Consider the following 27,810-nt stretch of genomic DNA (forward strand, 5'->3'; position numbering starts at 1 on the left):
ACTACATACACATGAAGAAATGGAGGGTAAGGGAATATTAAACAACTTGCCCAATGTCACAGTTGCATGCTGGAACCCAGTATTTGAAACCAGTACCTCCTTATCTTTAAACACTGAGGAGGCAGAAGACCTAAACAGTCCTTACCGCCTGGGCTGATTCCAGTTGCTGTAGGCTGCATTCTGAAGTTCACTTTCTTCTCCCTCCCCTTCTTCTCGCTCTGGTAATTCTGGAATGTCTCTGTAAAAGAGTTATACAGTGAGAACCCCAACATCCTAGTAAAACCATGGAAAACTGTCTGATGTATACTTTATTACTGGGTTGGCTAAAAAGGCAGAACTGCTTGCTATTATCACCAGACTTGGCCAATAAATACATAACATTGTACATTAAGGGGAAAAGAACACCTGATCAAATAAAATAAAAACCTTACATCAGTCATTCTACCATAACTTAGTCTGAAGACGCAACTAAACAATAAGAGTCCTGTCTAGTCTCTTTTCTGATGAAACATGAGAGGATATAGGAATGAAATGAGAAGGGGATAAGTAGCAGAATTTTAAAGAAAAACTAGTCCACAAGTATTTCTTAAATACCTACCATGCACAAGAAGGTAGAAGCACCATGTGTGTTATAAGCTTGCGCAGCCCTGATTGATCTGTGCCCTAAAAGCACTTATCATTAGGTATATGCCAGGAGTTTATCATCTCTGCTCCCTAAGGATGGAGCAACGCTTTCCTGACAACTTATGAAGAAAGATGGAAATACTTGTGATCCAGCGTCAGCTCATTTGGAGGGGCCAGACACAGAACACCCCTCACAGGAAGCAGTTTACAATGTACCTCTGTTCAAGGTCCCTTACAATGTCTGTAGGAGTTCCGATTTTGCCAAATGTCAGGCATGTAATAAAATGTGTCCAGTCAAGTAACACGTAAGGGCAATAGAGGATGGTTAAATCAATTATGGGGAGTCCTTATGCTATTAGTAAAAACTGGATTTAAGAAAAATGTTCACACATTCATTTAAAGTAGAGAAGACTATAAAAATTCTGATTCAAAAATGATTTTCAGTTTATTTTTATAGAAAGTGAAAAATCTAAAGAAAGTACATGCTCAAATTTTATCCATTCTCCATTGACAGAAATACTGAACTCTGTCAAATTAGACAATCTTTAGACTTTGAGATCAGAAGTCATTAATCCAAGACTCCATCTCTGTTGAAATGTGTTTCACAACATTTCTGGCAAGTAAAAGTCCAAGCTTTCTTTGAACATCTCATTCTTTCTCTGATCTGAATGTTACGTTTTTAAAACATTTTTATTAATTTATTTCAGTGACACTGGTTAATTAATAAAATTATATAGGTTTCAAGTATATAATGCTATAATACATCAACTTTATAATGCATTGTGTGTTCACAATTCAAAGTCAAATCTCCTTCCATCACCATATATTTGAATCCCTTTATCCTTTTCCACCTTCCCCTCATTCCCCTTTCTCTCTGGTAATCACCATACTGTTGTCTGTCTATGAGTTTTTGTTTGTTTGTCTTGTTTGTTTGATTGTTGCTTTCAGTTTTATATCCCACATGTGAGTGAAATCATGGTGGCACATATATACAATGGGATACTAATTGGCCATAAGAAAAGGTTAAATACTACCATTTGTGACAACATGTATGGATCTTGAGAATATCATCCTAAGTGAAATAAGTCAAATAGAAAGTCATGAATGTTACAAATTTGTGTTCGACTGTTAAAAGGAAATCTACCTGCCTATAGGTCCTGCCCATTGGCTGTGTGTCTGAATTCCCCTCCTGTGCAAGGTTGTGCAAGAGGCTGGGGTTCTGAGATCCGTGGCCTGACAGTGGGACGGGACTGCTGGGAACAGAGTCACAAAAGGGGGGATTTAAAAAAAGATGTTAAGAAGCTGACTGAGAACAAGACAGTCTGAGTGAAGCTGTTATCTGGAAGATATGAGGAGGAAATGTGAAGACTAGTCCTAACCCTCTGGAAATACAACTGGAGAGACTATGATAGAAAAAGCAGGTATGGCAGACAGACAAGAACAGTTAAATAAGCCCTGAAATATTCAGTGACAGCCATGGGTGTGGGGGAGGTTCTCACCCCTGTGAGCTATTCAGAAACACTCTCAGACATAGTGCATCATATGCTCATGCCTCTTTAGCTACAAGACCTATATCCTGAATCCTTTGATACAAAAGCACCACTCTCTTCAAGTGATTCTCTAATATTGAATCCTTCCACTAACCCAGATATGCTCTTATAAATGTGCTTATTATTCTTTATCCATCTTAGAGTGTGGTTTATGGGACTCAAGTGTCATGTGTTCCAAAGAGCAGAATGGACCGATTCTCTTCCTCCTGTACTCACCCAGCCAAAAATGAATTGACGTCTTTGCATCCATGTTTGTTAAATACCAATGAAATTTCTGTCAACTATAATGACTTCCTTTTCATCTGCATTTAAGTGCCAGAAATTGGCACAAGGTCACATAGTAAAGTAGAAGTGAGATTTTAATTGAGGCCATTTTACTACAAAACCTGAGCTCTTAACCTCCATGCTATGCTACCCATATTTTTATCCTGGGCTTGTGCAATTCTTTCTTTGGATCCAGTGGTTAAAAAACAAGGAGTCTGACTGCTTACATTCTGATCTCGGCTCTGTTAGTTATTAACTATGGAACTTGGACGAGTTCCTTAACCTCTCTCAGTGCAGATTCCTCCTCTGCAAAATATAGATCATTTTGTTTTGAGCACCTTTATAGTAATAGCAAATATACTTTTTCTGCCGTGAAGCCACTAGTCACAACACAGCCAAGGTCATTCTCCTTTCCATGTTGGGGGAGTAGCAGGGCACAGTGCTAAAAGTGGCTCTTTCTCTCTAATACATCGTGAGTGTATTTAAGGCCTTAGAGCTTAAAACAAATATGGCATTACCTTGGCATATTCTTTAATTAAGCCATTTGAAATGATATTTCAGAGGGCTATTGAAACAACTGCTTTTACCATTCTGACAGAAAGCACCAGGAAACTATAACCAATTAATGTGATTAACCCTGAGATGGATATTCTAGAGTGGAGTGTGCTTGAGCTTTGTACAGGGTGAATACTTCTTTTCCCATAAAATTCACGAGAGCCCAAGGGCCACAACACTTCTTTCCTTTACTAAACACATAACATACCTTTCCCTTCCTTGACACTTTCTGTATTACTGTGGTCATGTGCAATTTGCAGAGGAAACAATAATGGCATATTGTGATGTCTATTGAGTCAGTGGACACCGAAGTGTTTTGGGATGTTCTGACATTCTCTGAGGAATGGTAGAACTCTTCTGAGAAGACCTCATAATGTTTGCAGACCCATTTCTGCTCTGCAGCATGCTCAAAGAGAAATCTGGTACTCAGCTGCCAACGCAACTGAAAAAAACAGGTCCACAGCTAAGAATGTAAAATGGTACACTATTCGTGGAAAGCAATTTAACATTATTTCTCTCCCTGTGTTGAACTCAGTCAGTACCAGCACCAAAACCAGGTTCCTGCTTTTCCTAAGGAAAGAAATAAAACAGCGGAAAAAAACCCCCACCATTTTCCTGTATTATTTAAAGGTTCTTAATACATTGTGTATCAAGAGCCTTTAAAAAAGCCATACACTGTTTCCTAACATGCATATATACCAAGATGTTCAGCTCAACATTCTTTAAAAGAGTAAAAAATAACCATTAAAAATGTTTCTCAGTCTGAATGTATGCTAAAAAAGAAATAAAATTTCTGAAGATGTTTGAAAATACTCACAAGAGAAGAAAAAGCATGATGAAATACTATACAAATTGCAGGTACCAGGGAATTCATGAAATAATACTCAGACCTGAGGTGAATTCTCCAAACCCAGTATGTTAAAAGTGCTATATTTAGTGGTATAAAGATAATTTTAGTTTCTTGATTTGAACTTTCATATATTTTCCAAATTTTCCACACTATATAATAATTACTTAAATAAGAAAAGGGGATAATATTTTTCTAATGTTGAAAGAGAGAAAGGAATTCAATTTTTCACTGCAAGTCCTTCTGACTTTGAATTCAAAACTATTTTATAACCTGCTGTATCATTCATTCACTGTAGTAGATTTACTATTTCATTTACCTGCCAGTGTATGAAGAAAAAATATCCAGTGCCATAATTCCTCCAGATTGTTGTCCCAAGTTTATTCTGAACTCTTCCAAATGTTCCGCAGGCACATATGTAATTCTGGAACAGAACATAATCCATGAAGGCAAAAGGAAGTAAAGTTTTGGCTCATTGTTAGGAAAAGCTTCCAAAATATAGGAATAAAATTATATTGTCTCTTCATCCCTACTTTTTCACACACCTCCTTTAATCAGTTTAATCTGCATAAAATCCAAACTTCAAAACAATAAAGAATCCTATAAGTAAGAATAACAACAGAAATTAAAATTTAAAATGCTGCTGATAAATTATGTGTTTACCAATAATCATATGGGGGTGGAAAAGGGCATTATTAATATTTTCATATGAGAAGACTAAAACAACTTTTTGAATTGAGAAAGATCTATAAATCCCTCGGAAAATAACTATCAGTAATGACATTAATTTTATCCAAAGATTCTTAGTTTCCTTGGCAGAAACAAATAATGTGTATGCTATAAAAACACTGGGTATCATAAATAACTTTACATTTTTCCATAATGCATAATCAATTATGGATATTAACAATCATTACTAATAATTATATATTAGCTCTGTTAAGTTATGAACTCTCATGTCTGAAAGTCAAGTCATTATAAGTTTATGGAAAGTCTCTCTTACTAATTCGTGGCAACTTCTCATAAGTTCATTTTAGTTTCATAGAAAAGCCTATTATTTACACTTGAATGGTTATTTACTAATTTCACAAGTACCGGCTGAATGCCTGTAATATGAAGGCACTGAGTTAGATGCTGACTACAATTGTAAGGTGCAGAAAAGGACATTGGAAAATTCAGGTTCATTGTTGTCCTATAAAGCTTTATAGTTGATACACTTGTTTAGTAGGTTGTCCCAAGATCCTCAAATTAACGAATAGCAAGGCAAAAGAAACACTGTATTTGAAGCCTGTTCAGCATGTTTGTATAACTAAAAAAAAAAAAGGATATATAAAAATACACAATGTAAAAACCATGAATACTATTAAAACAAGCATCCGTAACTTATCCATGAACATAAATATTAAAATCTTAGCAGTGGAGTACAAGGATAAAAGGATTGCCTTTTATGTTATAATAAAATAGGAACTATACCAATGTCATAATTTATTGAGTGAGGAGGACATATAATTTCAGATATATTGGTTATTCCATAAAAAGCATTCACTCTGTGAGGTCACTTAGATTTGGAGTCAGAAGACACAGTTCTGTTGTTCATCAGGAATGTGACGGGAGTGTAAATCTCACAGCTGAACTGTCATCTACTCAGTCACAAAAAGGACGTCACTTTTTATGAGGCAATTGTAAGCTGAGATGCATAACACAAACGTAAGGCAGTGTTCTAAACGGCATCAGCTAGCCTTGTCACACGTGATTCACATGGCAAAATCAGTGGACCCTTGGGATCTCTTCTTCATGACACTTTTTCCTCGAGGACCAACAAATGATGCAGAAAGCACAGTTCAGTGGATTTAGGACCAGGCTGGGTAAGAGAGTTGCATTCTAAGTCTGACTCTACTTCATGTATTTATCTATAAAAATACCTGCACTATGGTATTAAAAATATATTCAATAGTAAATTTACATTTATCCTTTCAAAAATCATCAGTCAAAAAGATATAACACATTATACCTTTTGTACATATATAATCTTTTAGAAAATAAGATTAGACTATTTTACAGAAAGAAAAATAAAGGTAAACATAAAACCTCAAACCTGAAAAGCCTATTCAAGAAAACTAGTAATATTTCTGAAGATTCAATAACAATAAAACTCATAAACAAAACCTTAAGGAAAAAAGCCAGGAAGAGGTGAGGGGGGGAAAGCTAGAACACAGTAGTGAAAATAATAATGACAAGTACAAACTATTTAATTTTTTAAACTGGTTTAAGAAGGAAAAGATGTTTCTATCACAAACAATGGTAATGAATTTTCCTGTGTATCTGTCCAAAGTTGTTTTTCCTTTTGCTAAAGGGTGAGGGAGAGGGATATTTACAAATAGTTTTTTCTGATATTTTAGATAACAGTGAGAAGGGGGAAACAAGGCAGCTTTCCATACACATGTAGCCCAGTACAGACATCGAGGCCACCAAAACAAGCATCCCATAATGCAATAGCACATGCAGAGAAATACGGACACCCAAATCCCCCAAACAGTCAACAAAGAACACCAAAACTAGATGATGAACAGTGTAAACACATAGAAACTGCTTATGTGAAGTTATGCTAAAAATTCTTAAATGTAAACTAACCTTTGGTTTACACATGGAGTGAAAGAAAAAGGAATAATATCAGTGATGCCGAAATGTGACACGGCTCTTAATCTAGAGACTGTGCCTGCACATGCAGACAGGATCCTTCCCTGACAAAGGAGCTTAAAAGCTTAGTAGTTGGAAAATATGATTTTCAAATGAGAGCACAATCATCAGTGCCATGTGAAAATGTAACAATCTCATGGCTCTGTTGGAATTTATATTCTTTTATAAATGAAGGGGGGAAAAAAAGCCAAAATGTATACACTGAATTTATATCTGGATCCATCCCAGCCTCAGGAGGTTACAAAAGCATGAAATGGTTTTCACAGACAAGTTGCAACACACAGACATAATGAGCTTTTGAATCACCGATACTCACACATGAAAGGGGGCTCGATCATCAGCAGGTGCTGTAGAAAATCTAGAATGGGAAGCATACGCCGCAGCATCTTTTTACAATGGTGTTAACACATGTCAATGTCTTGTGCTGAATGTGAGATGCATACATATGTAGTTAAAAGTGGGTGCTCCTGGTTGTTTTTCTCCCCTTTCCACCTCCCTCCTATCTACACCTCCCCCAGAAAAGCATCTGCTCTTTGCTGGTGTCTATAGCAGTGATTATTAACAAGCATGGGAAAATGTAACTGCAATCACTCTTTTATCCCTTGATCAGGAATTCATCCCACACTTTAGGTTAAGGCAGGTGAATTCTGATTCAGCTCGGTAATTATCTGGCAGATGTTACCAGCAGCTGCTGCTAAGCGCAAAACCCTGGCTATTATTACAGAAATATAAAAACTCCTGGCAAGGTGGAGTGAGAAGTGAAACAGAATGCATTCTGGTGAGGCTTCACATCTGGTTTTCCATAGAAAATAATGAAACCTGGAACTTAAACTGGCTGTTCTTCAACTCTTGAAACTCAAATTATCTACCCAGGCATGCATGAACGCACACACACAAAGTTCCTAGCTATCCATGGGAGAAGGCAAAAAAAGAAATCCAGTGCATTGTCTCAAAAAGCAATGCTTCCCCTAAAACCAGTTATGTAACTGAACCATTTAGTTGTGTGTTTTTTAAGTCCAACCAATACAGTGCTCTACCACCACCCCAGATTAAAGTAGATTCATAACAAGAAATAAAGGGGAAGAAACATGGGTGGAGCCTAAATCCAGGCAATGACTACAAAGCTTAATTGGCCAGAGGCAATGTATGGCTCCATTCATAGTAATGGGAGGCCTAGACTTTCCTTTTGGGAGGATTACTCAGAGCTTTCAAGGTAATTCTAAACCTTTTGTTTCATGAAAGCAGATCAGGAGGGCACAGAGCCAAAACATGATGCAAAAATGCATGGAAGGTTGTTCAGCCTCAGTCAATCTAAATGCTATTTGTTTTATCATTTAACACATTTTTCTGAAAAATGATTATATGATTCTAATATCTTTTTATCATTTACCCCATGAATCGAACCATAACCATTTGAATCACACCTTTCGTAGGACACTTGAGAAGGAATCAATGTGCTTTGTTGGTTTGTTTGTGAGTGTGCGTATGTGCACACAGCCAGCACACGAGAAAGACATCAACTGACTGAGTGACTGACTGATTTCCAGAGGAGGGAAGGTTGTGGTAATTTTTCTTATTTTCCTTTTTTAATGTAAGAGACTATACTACATTTTGCCTCCTGGGATCCTCAAGCAGTTATTTATGAAGCTAGCTCTCTAGATATGCTTCATAGTCATAATAAAGCTGCTGTCTGCATGACCAGGTATATTTTGGTGCTGAGTCAGAAGGTGGGAAAACAAATCAAACAAACAAAAAGCAAAACAGAACAAACAAGAGCAACAAAAGTGAGAAAAGGAGAAAAAAGACTTTTGAAGCTGGACATCTTTTCTAGAACTGACTAGATGCATGCCTTGTGTCAAATCAATGTCACAATGGCTCCCTTTTAAATTCAGCAGTACATCAGAACAGAGGAATAAAGCTAGAACCAAGATCGATTATGGTGCTCAGAGACCTGCATCAGTGCTCATAGCAGAACATGGGCATTATCACATCATAAATCAAGTGATCAGTTACGAGGCCATCTGCATTTTATACTACATATAAGCTATGTAAGCTAAAACCCTGGCCATAAAGAGTCTCCATGTGGATGTACATCATTCACCTTTTAAGCAAAAGAAATGGACATTGGACCACAAGTGGTGAGGAAAGCACTAAACGTTGCTCTTTTCTCTTAGTATCGAGGCTTTGACATTTTTAATAATGTTCACTTGTACTATCATTAATAAGATAATTAAGGAATTGTCAGAGGATCTGATGCTCTGTTCCATTATAAAATAAAAGTCCAAAGGCATGCAAAAATAGGAAAGCCCATTAGTGAAATGCTGCCTCAAAACATTATTTTTTACTCCAAACAGTATATATATTTCTACTTTTTATTGATGGCAGAATGAAAAACAGATTGTAAGTATTGTTTTTCTTACCTCAGCTCTAGCAATATCTACTTCAGAAAAAAAAAAAAAATACAGCATGCAGTCAGTAAAATAGCATTAATACAAAAAAGTCTCCCATACCAGTAATCATTGTATCAATTTAGGGTAAACAATCTTTCTCTGAGCTCTTATTTTACTATTTTATCCCTTATACATTAAATACAAATATTCAACGGTTAATGTTAGAGAAAAAGCCAAGCTATTACATTGATGAGGTGTGACAATAAAGTCATGAACTAATTTCTACGTTAGTTCATAAAATGTTTAATGATTTAAAAACCAAACCACAAATACAATGTGCTTTTAGCACATTAAGGGATTATGAAACAGTTTAATAAGCACATCCTGAAAAAATATCCTATATGATCAACCATCAGACTGTATCAACATATTGGTGAATTTCTTGGATCATGAGGTAGCTCAACAAAGGAAAATTACGGGTCAGACTGGCACTGTTCTGCATGATCTTTTCCATTCCTGGCTTAGTTCTAGGACTCATACACATCAGTCAGATAGTGTACAATTCCTTACACTGAGGCCAATCCAATCTTCCTTATAAGATCCTAAGAGTAGACCCTCCTATTCTGTGAGAGATATGTCTATCTCTCACTCTAAGGTTTTTGCAGCAATCACTGGAGAAGTAAAATTAAAAAAGAGAAAGCAACATGTTTTCAAATGGTCCAACATTGTTATCTTAAAGAGACGACCTACAATCCAGAACTATTCATGAATAGTGAAATTCTTAGGTGATTTATATTAAATAAATATGTAATTTTTGTATATCACACAGAAGCATATACTGAAAAAAAGAAATCTGATTAATGAATTGAAATTCCTGAATTTCCCCAGCCAAACTGGGGTCCAAAAGATACTTACTTTATGTCAGGCCCAATGAGAGAATGTCTTCTCAACATGGCTCGCGCCTGGGCATTGGTTAAACTGACAGTAGATTCTTCATTAATAGACAAGATGCAGTCCCCAACGGCAATCCGGCCATCTCGACTAATGGCACCTCCATGAATAATACTTCGAACAATCATCCCCAAGCAATCTTTATTAGCACTTACGGTCATCCCTATGGTAATGGAAGAACACAGATATGGGTTAAATATGTGACTTGCAAAATCATTTTAAGTTGAATTATAATAATCCCTATGGATTCAGAGATAAAAGATTAGCATTACCTTTTTTAGCCAATAAAAAATAATCAAAAAGAAAGGAAAAAGTTAGTTAGTAACAAAAAATATTTTTAAATAAAATTTGGAAATGTTTGTGAAATTGTATCCAGAAAACGACACTCCATGTTGAATACATTGGAGATAAAATAGGTCTACACTGGAGTTATTGTAAATTAGGCTATTTGAGGTGTTGCCCCTTAAACAGAAAGATCTCCCAGGGAGAATATTTTGACAGCATCCAATCAGTTTTATAATAGCAGTTTATCTCTTATAGGTATAAGAAAATAAACAATAGGGCAGCAAATGCAAATTAGTTCAATAAATTAAACTCGGTGCCACTACCTTATTTCCAAATCATTTGTTTACTCAGTATTATATTTACTATATGCTTACTATGGGCCAAGTACTATACTAGGTGCTTGCGATAAAAAAGCATAACACAGAATTCCTAACATCAAGAAGCTTGTATTCAAGTCTTATCATCAGTGCCTGAATGTACAGTTGTCTGTTGAACTGAACTGATGTGAACTTAATTCGAATCGATTCCCATTTTATCTCCAAATTTGAACTTCTATAAGTTCCAGATTTGGATATTCAATTACCCTCCTGACATGTTCCCTGGATGACTAATAGGAAATGCAACCTTAGGATGTACAAAATTAAACTTAGAAACTGAATTTTATGTTTCTCGCTCCTCTTATTTCTCCATTTGTCTTGCCCTTGTTGGTGGTGTACCACAAGAACACGCTCCATTACTCAAGGCAGAAATGTTGGAGTCCTATCATTTCTATCTTGAATCCATTCATCTTTCGCCATGCCCACCCTAACTTCAGACCATGCCAGCACCTTCTCCTCTTGCCTCACTTTTCAAAATAGTCTCCTAATTGGTCTCCTAGCTTCCAGTGCATTCTTCTCACAGCAGACAGAGTGATCATCCCAAAAAGACAAATCACATCACATCACTCCCGTGCTAACCATGCTTTAGCAACTTCCTGTTATGCTGATATACAGCACACATACTGACAACAGTCTATAGGGCACTGGTGGCCTGGCTCTTTCAACATGCACCCTTCCTGAGGCCACGTCTTCCTTGGCTCCCTGCGATCAAGCAACATGACCTTCTTTCAGAATACACCCCGTCTCTTTGCCTTATGCCCTGTTTCAGCAATTCTCACACAACCAAGTCCTTCTTGCTCTTCAGTATCACTTCCTCAAAATGGCTTTCCAAACAAATCTCATCTAAATTAACATCGCCTTTTCATCCTGCCCTCACTCTATTCCTTCAAAAATATAAAACCTTTAGAAATCATGCTAAAACTTTATATAAAATAATGTTAATCATTTAAAATCAAGTGCTAAAAGTTCCTTCCAAAACAAGATTATGTAATTAAACCAGACAAGAAGAGATATAAAGCTATAAGGATACATATATGTACTTTCTTTGAGAGAAGTCACAAATTCCTCTTTGGGTTTTTACATTTTTTTAAAAAAAGAAAGTAATACTTTGTCTAAATTACTAATTCTAATTATACCAAATTAGATATAGTATTTCAAATATTTTTTAAGAACAATCCTGACTATAATATGCTTCCAGCCTGACAGTTTGTGCCTGGATATGGACAATCCAAGCTCCTAGTTATCATTTTCTGATAGAAATCAACCATTATCAAATGTATTTAAAATATTATTTTAAGACTCATATTAATGATTTTTTAATGTACTGTAATTAAGGAAACACTTCTGCTTACCATAAACCAACAAACAAGTTTAGACACTATTTCATCCCAGGTAGGTTTCTTATGAGAAAAGAGGCTGGCTGTGTCATGCATGTTTCAGTGGTACTGTAGTGTGTTGGATGCTGCCACCCTTCCCACCAAGATCCACCAAAAATTGGACTATGGTAAAATCGAAATGTACGACTATGAAACAAAATTTAACTCAGTGGCCCATACTGGGAATCTAACCCATTATCTTCTCACTAGCACCATGCACTCTACAATAAAGCAAGCCATAAACATGGGACAAATCCTCATGAGTAACAGTCGACATGACTTTCAAATTCATTTTTAATAGCATATTTAACTCCTGACTCTATCAGCTATAAGGCTGTCATTCATGCAAACTAAATACACCAAGAGGTTGACATCAGTTACCTTACATTTTCTTTTCACCAAACAATCATTTTCAGTTCAACAACTTTAAAGTCATATACACTAACTAGATTTTGATTGATTGTAATTTATTAAGATCCCTCAACTTTTTTTTGTTTTTCCCTAGAATAAGTACAGCAGTATAGACTAAACCATATAGTGTAGAACCAGAGAATTGGTTCTAAATCTGTTACACCACTTCCAATCATCGCGGCCTTGGGCAATTAACTTAACCTCACACTGGGCCTCATTTTATCCATCTGTAAAATTGGGTTAATGCCCACATTGAGGGGTGTTAAAAGAATTACATGATATAAGCTTATGCAGAGTAACTTTCAGGGTACCTGGCATAAATTGCTTAATAAAGTACAAAATAGAAACAAATGAAAATTCACAGAATATATTTAAAATGCATCTCTATTCCAATCCAAAGCTGTATTGCTTTCTAAAGGCTAACTGCATATCTTAATTCATCTTCAAAATGAAGCTTGTTATCACAGCTGTCTTAAGGTAACTCGAGCACTGATGTGTATTGCACGGTATGTCAAAACCAGAGACAGACCGAGGTTTGAGCTCTGCTTCCATCTCCTGAGGACTGAGTACTTGCAGAAAAATTCCTGAGTCTGTCTCTGTTTCTGTACCTAATCAGTGAAGAGAGGATAATACCTTCTTTTTCTTCCTACCTTTTTACCTTTGCTTTTCCCCTTCAAGTCCTAACCTAATACAACATATTTAGCCAATGGATCATAGGACCTATCAAAAATCATCAAGATTAAAAGTTTCAAAGGTCACTATGTGCATCTGTATACATGTGTGTATATCTGCATATAACATTGCCCTCTTATACTTAACAAAGTTAAAACAAAATCCAAGTGACTCATGAAATCAAAGCAAATGGATTACAACAGCTTTTACAGAAAGCTATCATTTATTTATAATTTCTTCTGGTTATCAGTAGAAAAAAGAAATTATCCAGAAAGCGAAAGCTGAAAACAACCTCATGTAAGTTGATTAAGGGAAGACTATGACTCTAACATACTCTATCAGCACAAAGCCAGCCTCTATTTAGATTTTCTCAAACATTATCACATTTTGTGGTACTTCAAGTTGTAAAGGCACCACCTTCCAACATTAAAAACTTAAATGAATGCTTTACCTGAAAATATTTAATGTTTTACACAGGTTTTATAAGTAACCTTTTTCATGATACTTTTACATTTAGTTATTCTAAATGCTGCAAAAATATGAATAATAAACATCTCCTGTCTAATGAGATACAACAGAAATGTCCCTGCTTTAGCATACTGAATTTGAACTACAAAGTGCGAGAGGAACCTCACTGGATCCCAGGAAATCAAACATCCAAGAAGTCCCTATAAACATTGTATGTAAATTACTTCAAATAATGGAAATAAATCATAAAAATAAAAGTAATATTCATACCTTTTTATTACAATTTGCTTACTAAACTAATGGTGCTATGATTTCACACTGATAGGTACGGACGTGTGGTTTCGTCGCACAAAGCAAATAAAAGGGCTTTCTTATACTTTACTTTTAAAATCAAACTGTTGAAGTTTAAATGGATTTCCTCATACGAGCGATAGCAAGGACACTTTACCTTTCATTGTTTTTTCCCCAAGAGCTTAATCATCTCTGGTATATTTTTAAAATCTAAACTCAAAAGCTATGGTGGAAGCAACCCAAGTGTCCAACAACACAGAAATGGGTAAAATGTGGTACACACACACACAGGAATATTATCCAGCGTTTAAAAGGAAGAGCATTCTGACATGTGCTACGACATGGATGAAGCTTGAAGACACTTTGCTAAATGAAATAAACCAGTCAGAAAGGGACATACATTGTATGATTCCACTTACATGAGTATGAGGTACTTAGTAGCCACAATTTATAGCGACAAAGAGTGGAATGATGGCTGCTAGGAGCTAAAGGACAGGGAGAAAGGGGAGTTGTTGTTTAAGGGGCACAGAGTTTCAGTACCCATTAAAGAAGATGAAAAAGTTCTGGAGATAGATGGTGGTGATGGTTGCACAACAATGCAAATGTACTTAATGTCACAGAAACACACACTTAAAAATGGTTAAAATGGTCAATTTTATGCTAGGTATCTGTACCACACTTAAAAAATGATGTGTCCTCACACAGTAACAATGTATTAAAAACCCGTATGATTTTCTCAATAAAGGAAGAAAAAGATTTGACAAAACTCAACATTTTCTCAGCAAACTAAAAATAGGAGAGCAATCCAAAAGGGGTCAGATCACAAACTCAGATGTACTCAAGTCATGGCTCTTACAAGAGTCTCCCAACTGCTTCTAATCTAATTCACCGACCTATCTAATTCACCGACCTATGCCAGAATGATCTTCTTAAAACAAACCCGATCTTCTGCCCCTGGCTCCCACTGCCTCTAGGAGCTTGAGGCCGGAGGGTGTTATGCCCAAAGTCCTATGTCACGCGCACGAGCCCATCCAGCAGTGGGTTCCCACCTATCATTCCTTTAACTTCATTTCTTACTTTGCCCATCACCACACTGCATTTCATCCATACCAAACAAAATCCAGCCATGTTTCACATTTCTCTGCCTCAGCTCTAGTAGCTTCCAACTTTCCCAATTTTACTTTTCCCTAATCTACTGCTCTTTCAAGAATTAAATCCAGTATCTTTTCCTCTTCAAAACCTTTCTAAACTCCTCCGCATACTCAGAGATTAGGGCTCAGCCATTCCCTCTTTCGAGCCTTCGATGTTCTCTGTATAAATGTCTATCATAGCATGTATAACATTTTAATACATTTAGGACTGGATGTGTAGATTACTCTAACTCATGTTCTTCAAGGAACGTAATTACATTGCGGTGTCTAGGCATGCTGCCTAGAATGTAGAAAAAAATGAAAGTTTGATAGCTGTATAATACACTAGAATAGGGTTTCTCATGTGGGATTTACAAAATTTCTATCTTACGAGTTGGTAAAAAAATGGGTTCTAAGGCCAATTAAATGAGAGAAATGCTGCATCTCTTCTTAGAGATCCACAATGTACACCTGAGTATCAAAGCCTCTGAGAAGTAATGCAAACAGAAACCTGTCTCCTTAATTCATCACATTCCAAACTATTAAACTTCGAAACCATTTATAACTCCTATTAACATCCTATAGAACTAATATTCTAAGTAGCATGTGTTCAGAAACACCACATTAGCAGATGAAATATTCCTGACATTCTTTGACATCTACAGTATCCATCGCATAATTAATGAATGATAGAAAGTTCTGTAGCTTAAATTTTATACTAATCTATTAAATGGAATATATAAGAAATATAACTCAGGATAAATTCTTGGCTATAATTCTCCATTTAGCTGCCATTGGTGGTACCCAGCCACCACCAAATGGAACAAAATCTAGAGCGCGACAGAGACTGGAATCCCACTCCCCAAGTAAGCACTGCTGGACTTCCCTGCCAAGTCTCAAACTTCACAAGGAAACAAGACCCTGCCGTAAGATATCAGTGTAAAGGGTACTGGTTGGTTACATCACAGCAGGAACAAGATCTCTGATGTAGAGCTAACCAGAGAATCTTGGGCTACACTCTGCATTCAGAGTAACTGATCTGACACCCTGTTTATCATTACAGAGCACTAGGGACAGAGCAGAGTCACATGACTGCTTAATGCCCCCCCAAAACACACAAACAAACAAAACATGCTCTCTTCTTCAATATAGCTTTAGTTATTGTAATTAGAATTTTATTTTTACAGGAAGTCTTCTTTGCCCAATTCAGAAGGTTTTATGATTATTAACTAGCTGCATCCTTTTATGGGTTAAGAGAGGACACAAAAATTCTGCCACGTGGGAAGGACTATTGAATAACTTGCATGTATATTGTGGTGGTGGCACACCTGGCTGTCTTGTTAAGTCTTTATTTCAGTGAATGAAAGAAATTAAATACAAACTGAGTTATGCATAACCAGTAACATTCAAAGAAACTAATAATTTGCTTTTCCAAAGAATTTAGAATTCCAAATCGCTGACTTTTCATTTTCTAAGAATTCCTTTTCTGATTTGCTATTTCATACACAAACAATTCATATATCTTTTACTTGAATGTAAATGAGGCTCCTGAATACTTTTAAGTAATTAAGAGATTGAAGGATTTAAGCTAGTCTGAACTAAACCATTTCCTGTTAACCATTTCAGGAAAAAATAATGAGTAAAAACTGCAGGAAATTTTAGAACATTTATTTTCTTATCTATAGTCCAAAATATCAAAACCAAGTTCAGTATTTACACATTGGGAGGGAGCTGGGTGGGAAAGTATGTATGGACAATAAGGAACTTACCTAGGCTAGAATTGCCTTTTGCTATAGTAATTGTCCTCTCAAAAGATTCTTTGGACATATTTTGAAGCACGACACACTCGGCAGCAGAGGCTAGGGAACTCTGTTGATTTAAGAACTCAGAGCCCTGATGGAAAGAAAAAAATAAGTCACATGGAGAGGAAAACTAGACTTTGGAGTATGATTTCAACATCACACGTACGCTCGAATTGATTGTGCCTTATTCAACAAGAAGTCTATAAACAAAACAAGTTAATTGGTTGGCTTCTGAAAAATTTCAGCGTCAGGAGAGCACACGATCCAAATGGGGAGATTAGCCAGAATAACACTGCACTATACCTGACTTCATAATACACAAACCGTATCTTTAAAACATTACCTTTCCAGTTGAATCAGGTAACAGAGGAGAATTAAGTTCTGCATTTGATATTACTTCATTTGGCCGGTGAGACTCAGTCCACGCGCTTGTGTTTTCACATTCGTATTGCTGTTCAATAGCATTTGCAGGTGTATAATCACTTATGGTAAAGCCAGAAGCAGGTCCCATACTCAAGTCTAATGAAGGTGGGCTCTCATTCTGTCTTTGCAGGAGATTCTGGGTGTACAGTTCCTCCAAGGACATGTGGAGATCAAGTACTGGCTCTGAAGAATTTTCAGTAATATCCTGATGATGAAAGGACAAACAAACACAAAAATATTATGGCCAGAATTACTTTAATGTATTTTGTAAGACTATTTCTTAATGAGCAACTATTTAGTGAAAAGACAAAACACAATGTAACTATTCATTGCTCAAAAAGCATTAGCAAACATACAAATTCATCACTTAGCTGATATTCTGCATATCTTTTTATAAATGTTTTTGAATATGCTTCCTGCAAATCATACATCTCATGTTCTACTGAGTTACTTCCACCTGTACAATATGCTGGACATACAATCATTTAGATGCAGTATTATATTCTATTCACAAATGAAATCATTCAGAGTTCAATCTACATGAGAAAGCAAGTAACTTATATTTCCAAATCTTATTTAAGGAGTAGTTCATTTCCAGTCCAAGTTCCTATTTACTATAAGATCAAGAGCACAAAGAGAATGATATTGATTTGGATTCACAAGAACCTCCAAGAGAAAATTATTTTGACATACATTTATAGGCATTTATGGAGAAGAACCAAAAGCCATACAATTTATATTATTATAGGCAAAATTTTCATACGTATTCTGCAAGATACAAGAGAAGAAATATTAAGAAGGGTTATCATAAGATGTAGGTTCTAACCCAGGCTAACTCATTAACAACCTGTACATCAGACAACCTCTCTTGGCTTTATATTAATTTCTAAAATTCGCTGAGACTCAAATTCTATAGCTCTACATAAACACATGTATTCTCTTACAACGATATATGGTTATATTTATGTGCTTTGGGCAAGCAGTTGCTCTATGAACTGCTGTTGAATAAACATATCAATTTTCCTTTCAATTCTTTGATTGATATTTTTAAAGTATAAAAGCAGTGTATGAATACATTGTCATCGGATAAGATTCAAGCCATACAGATGTATACTGTGTATGCACACAGAGGAAATAATTAAAGTCTTCCTTTATGGCTTTAAGAAAGGACTCTTGGTCCTTTCCCAGTAAAAATGTCTGGCTTCAGTGGGCTGTTTATTCATCAGATTTTTTTAATGTGTTTGCATAACATACACATACAAGTACAAATGCACACACTCTCACATCACGCACATATACACATATATTTTTAAAACCTAAGCTGAACCATACATGACACAGGTTTTTACTTGCTTTTTTGAAGTATTCTTAAACCTTCCCATGAGAGATTCCATGTTAGTCAATAAAAGTCAATCTTCCTATGGCTATAAAATATTCCTAAGTAGGAAAGTACTGGGGTGCAGACTCTAGAGCCAGGCTGCCTACCTTCATATGCTGGCTTCACTACTCGTCAGCTCTTTGAGCTTTGACAAGTTACTTAAATATACTCTGTGCCTTGGTTCCTTTATCTGTTGATTAGGAGAAATAATAGGACCTAATTTAAGACTACTGAGAGGATAGAAAGTTAATACCACAAGGTAGTTTTAAAAACATGCCTGACTTAATAGAAAATGATTAATTTCAGCCATTGCTGTTATTTTTATTGCACATGTTTGTGAACCTGTGAAAACTTATTAATATTTAGTATGAACTCCTACAATTAGGGCTGTGGGTCAAGTGACGTACACATTTAAAATGCTGCTATAGGGACCGGCCTGGTGGCTCAGGCAGTAAGAGCTCCATGCTCCTAACTCCGAAGGCTGCCAGTTCGATTCCCACATGGGCCAGTGGGCTCTCAACCACGAGGTTGTCAGTTCAATTCCTCGAGTCCCGCAAGGGATGGTGGGCTGCGCCCCCTGCAACTAGCAACAGCAACTGGACCTGGAGCTGAGCTGTGCCCTCCACAACTAAGACTGAAAGGACAACTTGACTTGGAAAAAAAGTCCTAGAAGTACACACTGTTCCCCAATAAAGTCCTATTCCCCTTCCCTGATAAAATCTTTAAAAAATAAAAATTAAAAAATAAATGCTGGTATATATTGCTGAATGGTCTTTCAATGTTCTCTCACAAAGAGACTATGGGAGTACCTACTAACTAATCTTGACAACCCTAAATTAGTTTGGTAATTTGATCTGTTAAGAAATACATGCATTAGTGTTTTGCTATGCATGTTCATGACAATTAGTGAGGACATGCCATTTGTATATCTCCTGTGATAACTCCATATGCTTTGTCAAAATTTTTATCAGGTAGTTTTCACTTATTGTCATCATTGGCATATTCTGAATATAAAGTCTTTGTGATATATACAGCAAATATGTTCCCAGCTTCTTACTTCTCTTTTATGTTTATAGATGATACATACATGCGGAAGTTAAATTCTTTATGTAATCAAGTATTCATTATGTAATTCTTAAAGGAATTCTTTATGTAATAAAATTTTCCCAATTTTTTTTGCATGTGCTTTTGGGTTTTCTATGTAGTTTAATAAGTTCTTCCTCCGCACAAAGAAAATTAAATGCTTTCTAGTACTTTTCTTCTATTTTATAAGTGCTTTGTTTTCAGATTCAGTTTTAACCCATCTGGAATTTATTTAAGTGGTGTGAGATATGGGCATCTCTTTTCATTGTTTTCTAAGTGGATAACCAATTGCTCCAACACAATTTATTACACTCCACTTCCTCAATCAAGTTTCCACCTCTCTGGAATTAAGAAATATTGCTGGTAAAAAGAATAAAATACATGCAAACAACATCTCTAGAATCTTCAGGAACAATAATAGGAAAGTATCATCGTCCATACTTCTAGAGGCTAAACAATAACTTATTGGCTCATTTGCCCAACTTTGATTATTTTAATCTTATGAAAAATAACAATATACTCACTATAGAAATCGGTTGGCTTCTGTATTACTAAATTAATTATAATAATTAGCTGTAAATATCTCTGCACTTCATAAAGATAACAATGAAAATTACTTTTCATTAGAAAAAGAGGTCAAGCTGCCCTGTTAGCTGGGATTTACTGTAAATCATGTAATAGAAATTTCCATGCATTATTCATGAAGGAATTAACACAGACACATAAAAAAGAAAGAGCTAATCAACACAGCAGACAACATACGCCTACTTAGGAAACATTTCTGGTTGCTGAACAACCAAGTTTTATTTTTAAAAGTCTTATGGCTCTAAAAGAAAAGCAGTTCTTCCCCCATATATGTTAAAAAATAACTACAACTTCCCAGTGCAACCTGGTATTTAAATGAAGTCGAGATACCAAAAATCCACCTTAATATGTGACTCCACTTTATATATTCTTGTTCCTCAAAAAAAATGGGGGAGAGGTTAAATAAAAATATCAATCATAATTGAAAACTGTATTTTTATAGTATATGTGAAAGTTTTACTTTTTTTTAACACGTTGCGTACGGATCACGAGAATCTTCATTTTTTTCTGAGCCACGCGTTAAGGACGGATAATGAGAATTCTTGTTTTTACTGTTGACTCTTTTTACTTTGCATATTTTATTGAATTATTTGTAGAATAATTATTTATAGAATAATTTATTTGTAGAATCTATTATTTATAGAAAAATAATAAATGACATAGAAGCATTTACGCTTTAAAGAGAAGAGTGCATTTTAAAGCAGTTTGTTTAAAAAACCTGCCGGAACAGAGGGGTATGAGGGATTTAAACCCCGCCGTACGCAACGTGTTAAGTATAATGAACATGTTAAGGTTATACTTGGGTACATTATTGACCCAGACAATATATTTACAGAGTAGCTAAATACTTAAAACATTCACTAAATACGACCTGCTTTTTCTCAGTAAGCAGTCTACCACAGAAGTCCTCGTAATAGTTTTGTAAAACATACTATAAGCATAGCTGCTCCAACTTACATTGTTCTCCCACTCTACCTGAGATAGGCTGTACTTCCTTTGTTGTTTATACACTGGCCCTATTCAGTGAAAAGGCAGTATCTTTTATACCTTTGAGAGCTTGCAGTTTTGTCACTAAGATTTCCACAATCATTTTCATTATCTTGACCAGACTGATTGAATTAGTTTTTGATACTAAACCCCTTCTCCAATGTGTCTTTTAAACACGGATATAAAGTCTGCAACATTTTATGCTATAAAATGACAGTCAGTGGACATGTGTAGGAGTTTTTCTTTTTTAGTATCATGGAATCCATTCACTATGTTTGGAGAACGAGGTACCTAAAGGGGTTTCTAGCTTGACACCCAGTTCAACTTGAACTAGAATCCATAGCATTTCCTAGGGATACCGATATTCAGACATGAAGGACATGTACCAAAGTGGTAATCATTTCATCCCTGAAGCAAGAGTGAGAATGTGGGTGGACAGGGAGAGTGGGGCATGTGGGTGAGGATTATGAGTACAAGGAGGGACTCATTACATAGCTATTAAGTCTATGTTGGGTATATTTTAGTCAAAATAGGAAAAAATAAATGGAAGTATCTTCTCCCCCCAAATATGTTGAGCTTTTAAACAAAACTCTACAAGCATTTAAGTTTGAAAACAACTATTTCTGTATTTGATGCCTTTGGTGGTGACAAGGAAAAAGGGATAAAAAGATTAAATCAAAAAATTAAAACCTAGAACAATAAGAAAGAAAAAACCCACTGGCTGTTTGCCTTTAAAATCAACATTTCAATGATTTGCCTATTAATCCAAAGACCATGGAAGCAGCTATATTTTTTCAGATTTCTGAGTAATGGTTATTTGCCTTAAATCCTTACATGATACTGAATCAAATTAAGCAAACATTGCTCCTTTAAAAAGAAGAAAAAGCAGAACAGGTCTCCTAAGGGGAGAACTGAGTGTGGAGCAGCTCCACCTTCGGCTGCAGCCCTATGTGTCTGTCTAAGATGCTCTCTGGGGTCAGGCTCTGGAGTGATGAATAAGGCCTCCGTCCACGAGGCATTTCTGCTTCGGGTGACCAGGTCTTAACAACTTCAGCTAGCATACCCGACTGAAGTGAAAAGACCTGTCACCAGTTAAGGAGGCAGGAAACATTATTTGTACGCTTCCAGACACAATTTCAGGCTATAAGATCATTACATATTTAGCAACGTCAACAACTTGAGGAATCACTGACATCCTCACACTCTATTTCATCCTTCTTTCAAATTCATATGGAGGTGTCTTTATTTTTTCTAAGGGTCATATACTATACAATCTTATTTCATCAATTAAAAAGTCCTAAAGTGAGCTTACTCGTCTTTAAGAAAAATGGCCAATTCTATATTCCATACCAAATTGCCATTCGGTCTCTTTAAAGTATATTTAGGGCAAAGAAACAAAAAGATGAAGGCATCATCTATTTTTTTTATTTACATACAATTTTCTAGTAAATATCTAGGTGCTAAAAAGATGCCACAGGAAAACAAAAATAAAAACAAGACAAAACAAATGAAAATGCTGCAGAGGTTTATCATGATGAAGGGACAGTCCTACTTTCAGAGAAAACTAAAAGCCCACAGGAGTTTCACAATTTGTTTTCAAACACCCTTATTAAGGTCTTCTTTGTTGTTCTGTAGTTGAAATATTTCAATTGATAAGCCATCTTGCCAAAATTTGCTTCAATGGAACAGTAAACTGTTTGGGGGGGTGGGGAGGAAAGTGGCAAATAGACTTCAGTAAGCCAGTATGTTGTGCTGAGTTCAGCAAGCATTTGCCCTGTAAAATATATGCTTCTCAGTATGCAGATTGTGTAATCCCTTTAAGTAACAATTACTAAGTTAAACAATGCAATCTGTCCCACTGGCAAGAATAAGGGTGCTATGCTGTGGATTAGGAGATTCCATTAGGAGACAGACTATTTCCAGCCCTGAGGCCAGGAAAGGCTGAACTTGGTCCAGGAGGACGCAGTCAGATAGACAGTCTCAGGTGTGCTAAAAGAGGAGCAGATGCTCCATTCAAGATTATACCTTGCAAACCAATTCAAAGAGGTTGCCCAGTATCATTTGCAAGGATAACAGGTGCACCTTGAACATAAAAGAAAATGCTTTGAAATGTTCTAACTAAAGAATTACTTGTTTGTCAGGGAAGGAGGAAAACTGTGCTACACCTATGAAAATTCTTTCCAACTTATTCATAGATTCAGATTCCCTTCCCACTGAATTTACGTGGAAAACATATCTTTCATATATTTAAGAAAGTATTGTCTAGTCTTTTAATCTTAATTATTATTATTTATGGTATAATTCCAATATTCAAAAATAAATATATCCATGTATGAACCCTTTGCCCAGATTTAATAGCTACTAACAATTTGCCATATTGTCATCAATCTCTCTTTCTTCTTAAAATGATATAATGTATTACAGATACAGCTCAATTTCCATCTTTCCTTTTTTCTCCAATAACTTCTTTAATTAACTTGTAACATTCCCAAACATTTTTAGGTTTTTTAATACGTACACTCACACACGTACTCATAAAAATACACTGACTTGCTTTGTATTTCATTGTCTAGAAAATATAAACAGCTCCAACAAATCAACAGATAAGCAACCCATTACAAAAAAGGCCAAAATCATGAAGAGGCCATTGATGGAAATGAAAGTCAAATGGCCAATACGTGAAAAACTGTATAACCTCACTAGTAATCAGGAACCCTAAATTAAAAGAATAAGATACCATTTCACACCCAAATGGTCGGATAGGTTTTAAAATATTATTTATTAAACATTAGAGAGCATGTCACCAAGAAAAGGAATAAAGTTGGAGCATTTACGCCAATAATCTATTTCTAAAATATAAATGGCACAGCCATTTAGTAACTAAATTCTTCATTCAGATCCAATGACTTAAACATACTTAGCCATTTACTGTGATTTTTATGTATTCTTTGGCATCATTTTATATAAAAACATATGACAGCATTAAGTTTAACTTAGCTAGCAAATATTAAATTAATGCAAGAAATATTTTACTATCCAATTTTGCATTAAAGTCAGTTTTAAAACCATTAAGAAAATAAAGTTAGTCTTGTAATTTTTCCAAAGTACACACAGCTAAAAACACAATTTGAGAAATACATTTCATTATTTTTTTTCCTTTTTAACACAAAAATCCCAGTCAAAGCTTGGAACCCTTGTGTCTATCCCTCTGTATCACAGGCCCTAGAATTAAATAGCCTCTAGGACTCTAAAAGTTACCCGATCAACACTATCTCATGAAACTGCACTTTAATCTGATGATGACTCCATGACTAGAGAAACACAATGTCTCTAACATGCTATTCCTACAACTCTCTATAAACGATGACCTCTGAAAAATTACATATGAGGCTCTCCCATATATAAAACAGCATTTCCTTTGTACCTTGGGAGGAGAAGATGGAAGGGAGGGCCCATAGTTTAGGCCATCACTACAAGTACTGCCATGAAGAGATAAAATAGAGGCTTGAGTAGAGTAGATACTGTCATTATCAGGAGAGTACTGAGACTCAAATGTAGATTCATCTGCTAAGTCAGCATCATTTGTGTCCACCTAAGAATATAAACAATAATATCAGTTGGAAATTCTGTTCTATTACATATATGATAAAGTCTCACTTGAGACTAAAAGGAATTCTGGTATCATTCCTTTGATTATTCCATTTTCTACATGACCTCTTCAACACATCAGAGATTGACAAACACAATAGAAAAAGGACAAGACTGCCCACTGCAGTAGAGGCTGCTGGCATTGAAGGTTATTTTATTCTATCAATAAAAGGGCCAAAGGTAACCATTAACAAAGGGCCTGGATCAATTCTAAGTTTAAATAGTTCCATAAGTGAGGAAAATGCTTGCCTTTTTCCAATTGACATTTTTTAATAACACCTGCCCAACTCCTAGAATTTTATAATAAAACGAATGAGGTCATCACTTTTCCTATTCAACTAAAATAAATGTATTCAATAGGCCAGCTAGACAATCAACTATTTGTAAAGCTAAGACAATATATTTTGTTTAATTATCTGTAACTATATTTTAAAACAATGCAAGTTACAGATCTATAATTTGAAGTTGATCATCAGAAATCAAAAAGAAAATCTGTCATTTCATGCTGAAATTATACTAATAAAACAAGGGACCTAATTATAATCTAGCTATAGTGAGCTTTAAGTTATAAACTGCTACTGTTGGAAAACTTATATAGAGAATTTCATTATATATTATCTAAAAATCCTATTATTATCGTCTGTGGAAGAACCAAGTGAAAGAATCAAGACATGATAAGCTGGAAGCTCTTTTTAAAATTCACTTACTGTTACACCTTAGAATAGGTAAAACTGACATAAATACTACCCTTCTCCAGTATTACCAGTATTTTCTGTTTTAATGGCAAAAATCTCATATGTTCTATTTCTTTGTGATTTCAACGTACATATTTAGCCTGGAGTAGTTACAAACAACATAACATAATACCAGGACACATTCTTACAAAAACACGGTAAGAATACTGATGGACCATTTCAAAATGAACCTCTTGATAATAATATATTTTCAGTACATACTCAAATTCACTAGTGAGTATCTACGTGGAAGTCTAGCCTTTACAAATGTACATTATGTACAATATTATAAATAGTAAATATATATAATTGTAAAGGAAGGTGCAGCTCACAGTGGCCCATGCAGGGATCGAACCGGCAACCTTGGTGTTTTCAGCACCACACTCTAACCAGCTGAGCTAACTGGCCACACCCAATAGTAAATATTTTTAACATGTGCTATTTAGATAGGTAGACTTGGGTTATGGATTACAATAGAAAAAATATTTGTTTTAAGTAACATTAAAGAAAAATATCTCAAAACAATTTGTATAACTTTCACTGATGCCTTAGAATCTTAAAATAGATAATAATTCATCAAATTATTGTAGAGATAAAAACACCAGGGCCCAGAAAAGTTGAGTGACCAACACAAGATTACATAGCTAGTTAGGGCGAAGACCCAGGAAACCTACTACCATAAGATGCTGAACTCACAGAAAGAGAGGCTGATCTTTTTGACAGGCATTCAGTAAAGAAGATTCAAGGAAGCCATGTAAACTGTAGAAGAAAATTGTTTCTTGGGGCACTTTCAGAGACAATGATACATTTGTGTCCCACAACATTTCAAACAATTTTTCTGTGGCGCAGTATTATTTAACACATTTATAGCATAGTACTTTATGTAATTCATAACTTTCTAAACTATCTCGTTTTGAAAAGTTAACATAATGCCCATGGAGACCTGTTAACTCATTAAAAGGGAGCCAAAATGCTGATTTATGGCTAAATACTCAAAGCAGCTAAAGAATGTCTAGATATACCCAAGTATGACATTAGAGCAAACAAGTGCTCCAACAAAGTGTTGGTCTGAGGCAAAGATTAATTCTACATGTTGCCATAATGCCTTGCTAAATGAATTTTCCCCACAAATCCAACAAATAGTTTCCACATATATTTGCTTTTCTGCCCACTTTGAATTACGAGAACTATTAGAATTGATGAGAAAATGTTTAGTTTTTCCAAAACATAATGAACAAAGAATATAGTAAGACTTTACAATATTTTGAAAGGCAAAAATAAGACACATAAGATTTTTGCAAGAAAGCTTGATAAGTCGTGGCCACTAACCAGAGCCAAGTCAGCCCTGAAGAGGGCTTTGTCAAACAGCCCTTCCTCCTCGCAGGACTGTGGGGAGTAGAGAAAGGAATCCTCCTTAGCAGAAACATAACCTTCTTCTGGTGAAAGCTGCAGGGAGAATGAAGCTCAGTGTTGAGGAAGAGATCATGAAAAGAGAAAGAAAATAGAAAAGAGGGACAAAAAGGGGAGAGGGGACAAAAAAAGGAGGCGAGGACAAAATAGGAAAGTTTTCAAATGATACCATATGATTTTAATATAGAATGATGAGCATAAAATATAATAAATGTTCATATTTAACATTTTTATATGCTAAGATACAATGAGGATATTTATTTCAATACCAACATCATCTGTTAGATGAGAATAAAAGATTAGCAAAATCAATTTTTTTATATGATAGTAATCTCGTAACTTTTAATCTGCCAAATATTCTGGCTAAACAATGAGTTCTTAGTATAGAAATAAGGCAATTTTTGGGCATTATGACAGAAGTTGCAGAAAAACACAACATTAAAAAGAAGGATCAACGTCTCTGACATCCATTACTAGATTATTACTTTAAAGAATGTAATTTACTTGACAAGGAATATTAGTAAACCCTACAATGAAGTCTCAATTTAGCATAACTTTTAAAATAAAGTCTACATGTATGCAATCTACTTAAATTGCAGTCCTGAGCTATTATACTGCAACCTTGATCACACTGACAGAAAACCTAACATTTTTATTCTATAATGTTAGTTAGCCTCAGATAAAATAGGCTAAAATACCATGTTTCTCTGAAAATAAGACCTAGCTGGACAATCAGCTCTAATGCGTCTTTTGGGGCAAAAATTAACATAAGAGCCGGCATTATATTATATTACATTAATTATATTATATAAGACTAAGTCTTATATTATATTACATAATATAATATTAATATCTTATATTAACTTTTGCTC

The 27,810-nt window shown here is 35.3% G+C and overlaps 1 protein-coding gene and 1 non-coding gene across 16 annotated transcripts in view; both read right to left on the reverse strand.

The window, feature by feature from the left end:
- The window catches only part of MPDZ (multiple PDZ domain crumbs cell polarity complex component), a 154,516-nt gene that overhangs the window by 49,814 nt on the left and 76,892 nt on the right, over positions 1–27,810 (reverse strand). For 7 of the 15 annotated variants that reach the window (XM_074330400.2, XM_074330397.2, XM_074330392.2 and 4 more), the window contains 8 exons: positions 26,858–26,974; positions 24,571–24,738; positions 17,034–17,318; positions 16,658–16,781; positions 9,843–10,041; positions 6,854–6,895; positions 4,160–4,264; positions 146–238 (listed from right to left, as the gene is read on the reverse strand). In XM_074330400.2, the coding sequence (XP_074186501.2) occupies positions 146–238; positions 4,160–4,264; positions 6,854–6,895; positions 9,843–10,041; positions 16,658–16,781; positions 17,034–17,318; positions 24,571–24,738; positions 26,858–26,974 (1,133 nt within the window). The remainder of the gene's footprint in view (positions 1–145; positions 239–4,159; positions 4,265–6,853; positions 6,896–9,842; positions 10,042–16,657; positions 16,782–17,033; positions 17,319–24,570; positions 24,739–26,857; positions 26,975–27,810) is intronic. The other 8 variants (XM_074330402.2, XM_074330399.2, XM_074330393.2 and 5 more) reach the window with 5 other exon arrangements.
- Positions 25,863–25,936, reverse strand: TRNAF-GAA (transfer RNA phenylalanine (anticodon GAA)). Its single transcript has one exon. It is a non-coding gene; the product is annotated as a tRNA-Phe (tRNA).

This window comes from Rhinolophus sinicus, chromosome 16, assembly GCF_057876585.1.
Source record: "Rhinolophus sinicus isolate RSI-liver-muscle chromosome 16, RSI-T2T, whole genome shotgun sequence".
Taxonomy (NCBI): Eukaryota; Metazoa; Chordata; class Mammalia; order Chiroptera; family Rhinolophidae; genus Rhinolophus; species Rhinolophus sinicus.